This window comes from Alligator sinensis, unplaced genomic scaffold (assembly GCF_000455745.1).
Source record: "Alligator sinensis unplaced genomic scaffold, ASM45574v1 scaffold507_1, whole genome shotgun sequence".
Lineage (NCBI taxonomy): Eukaryota > Metazoa > Chordata > Crocodylia > Alligatoridae > Alligator > Alligator sinensis.
The window spans coordinates 270044-272552 of record NW_005842889.1 but is presented as its reverse complement, the minus strand read 5'-3'; the positions used below and the strand labels follow the sequence as shown (position 1 = coordinate 272552).

At 42.9% G+C, this 2509-nt stretch overlaps 1 protein-coding gene across 2 annotated transcripts in view; it reads right to left on the bottom strand.

Annotated features, from left to right (window-relative positions):
- Window positions 1–2509, bottom strand: part of LOC102380947 (putative calcium-activated potassium channel subunit beta) — a 26651-nt gene that overhangs the window by 7831 nt on the left and 16311 nt on the right. For both annotated transcript variants that reach the window (XM_006035909.3, XM_006035910.3), the window contains one exon: window positions 1901–2096. In XM_006035909.3, the coding sequence (XP_006035971.1) occupies window positions 1901–2096 (196 nt within the window). The remainder of the gene's footprint in view (window positions 1–1900; window positions 2097–2509) is intronic.

Genomic DNA, 2509 nt, shown 5'->3' with positions numbered 1-2509 from the left:
CGGGGCTTGACCCCCCCCCCGGCTCCACTCAGCCGCCTCCTCCCACACACACTAAGGGGTTAGCCCCCTCTCTCCACGGGCTCCGCTTACCCTGGCTGTGCTGGGGGTCGGCGGGGGGCTCCGTGGCTGCTGGAGGGTTTTGGAGGGCTTCGGGGGAGCGGGGCCGCAGCGAGCTTTCACCCGCGCGTCTCTCGCCGCTTTCGAGCCTAACATTCATCTCTTGTATAGCAAGATGCTGACATTCACATGCCATACTTTTTTGCTTTCTTCCTCAAAGGGAATACTTTATTTTATCTTAATACTATCTTGCTGAGTAAGACCATCAATGTTCACCTGGTATGCAAGCAACAGTTCAGTGTATGTTCAGGAATTAAATGCAGTGTGAAATCTTGCTGTTCAAGTGTTGAATACAGTTTTGTCCCTACATGAAAACAGTCTTCTGCCAGAAGATGGAAATGTAATATATGTGCTCTTGTACAAGGTTTTGTGTCAAGTAGATGTGATTTTTTTTTCACAGAGATTGCTCTTTGTCCTTAAACCGCCCATTATTTATGGAGGAGCAGTAGAAGTAACAACATTCTAATATCTAGCTTGGATAGAATATTTTCATCTGGGTGTTCTAGTTAATGGCTTTGCCTTGAGAGGTGAAAGTTCATTTTAATTAACTCTGAGTTTTGAGTTACTGTGATCCTGCTATATACTTGGCTCAGAAAGATGAACCATCATGCCAGGCAGCCTCCTGCACAGAATCAGAGTATTGCTTCAGCAACACCACTATCATGTCCAAAAGTGTTGCCAAGACCATGACTTCATTGTGATATTGGCTAGAATTAGGCTATGTATGCACATGCAAATGATCTGGGAGAATTCTCCCAGGTTTGTTTTCCTAGTAGAAAAACTTATCTGGAGATACCTCAACAGACAGTCAAGCACGGAGCTCTTGAAGAGCAGAGAGATTGTAGTGCTATTACTGCGCAGCCGGGGACTGCTATGTACACATTTCAGCATGCACTTTAGGCTTCCTCAGTCTGTGTGGAGATAGATGGCAGTCCTATGGGCTGACCCAGACTGTACTTCAGGGAGACAGGCTGACTCTGAATAGTGTAAGATTGTGAAGGTGGTGTGTTTTGCTCCTTGCTCAGTAGGAGCAGGAGGGTCCAGTGGGTAACATTCTGAAAGGGGGAGGGGAGTGGGGGCATAAGCAAAGCATCCTGGGATGCTGGAGCACTGGGCTGTTGCTTCTCTCAGAAGCCAGTTGCAGCTAAGCCAAAAATAAACCCAGTGGCTCAATTTGATGCCCTTGTATGCCAGCCTCAATTAAATGATTCCATTCAACCTTCCACCTCAAATACACTAGTAGCTTTGGTATTTCTTGTTTCATGGAGCAGTATGACTCCACTTTTCTTCCATCCCCTGTCTCATTTCCCATGCCCCTGAACTGGGAGTGAAATGGGGGCCCTATTCTTCATCAGGGCTATATTTAACCTCAGGCTTTCCCATGGTTATTCAACAAACTCTCCAGCAACCAGATGTTGAGTTATTGCTCTGTGTTGTGCTTCAACTTGTAGAGACTTATTAAATATGTATAAGCTTTTTAAATATATATATTCATTTTAGTTGATGACATTGCTTAGCAAATATTAACTTAATGTCTGATATGACGTTTATAATAAATACCAAGTATGTATTCACTCTGAATATTTTAACGTTTCCCGTGGTCTAAGAGCAAGCATTGGTATGAAGAAAGTCTGACAACTCTGTGTTCTACTTTCTCTTAGTTCCCAACTGCTTTGCTTGATTTTTTTTTTTTTAAAGAAAAGAAAAGAAACAACTGATGAATTAAAGGTAGTATATATCACTTTTGTCCACCAGAATCTCTCCCCTGTTAATTTCAAAGTACCTTGGGATTTCTTTCCAGTGTCTCCTCTGTAAGATATAGCATAACCTCTTGTCCTGAGAAGTTGAAGTTGACCCAGACTTCCAGACAAGGATAGTGAAAAATGTTTTCATCATTTGCTCCTTCAAAGAATGAACAATGGACTTCGTTCTTGATGTTTGCTTTGACCACTTGGCACTTAGTTTCTTTTGTACAAACACTACAAAACCAAAACAAATAGCGTTGCTTTGAAATCCTTGTTTACAGCTTCTCTGCTCTTTCATCTGATTCCAGCAAGTGCTATAGTCAAATTTTGCAGATTGCCTTGTTGGTGCTTTGTGTGTTGTTAAATAATCAGCAATGCAAACAGGGTTGTAGGTGGGGGCATGGAGAGAGTGCTAGGGTAGAAAACAGGCCAGTTGAAGCATGGTAGTACTGTTTTTAATTCTTGGATTTTTTTAATGGGCCATTTTTCCCAAGTAGGTTGAAGTAGTTCATTATAGAATTCAGCCAGTGCTGAGAGGAAAAATTCAGCACCATGGACTAGAATTTTTGCTGCCAAGGGTCTTGGCTTTGTTTTCATAGTTTCTAGGGTCGGAAGGGACCTGGGCAGATCATCTAGTCCGACCCCCT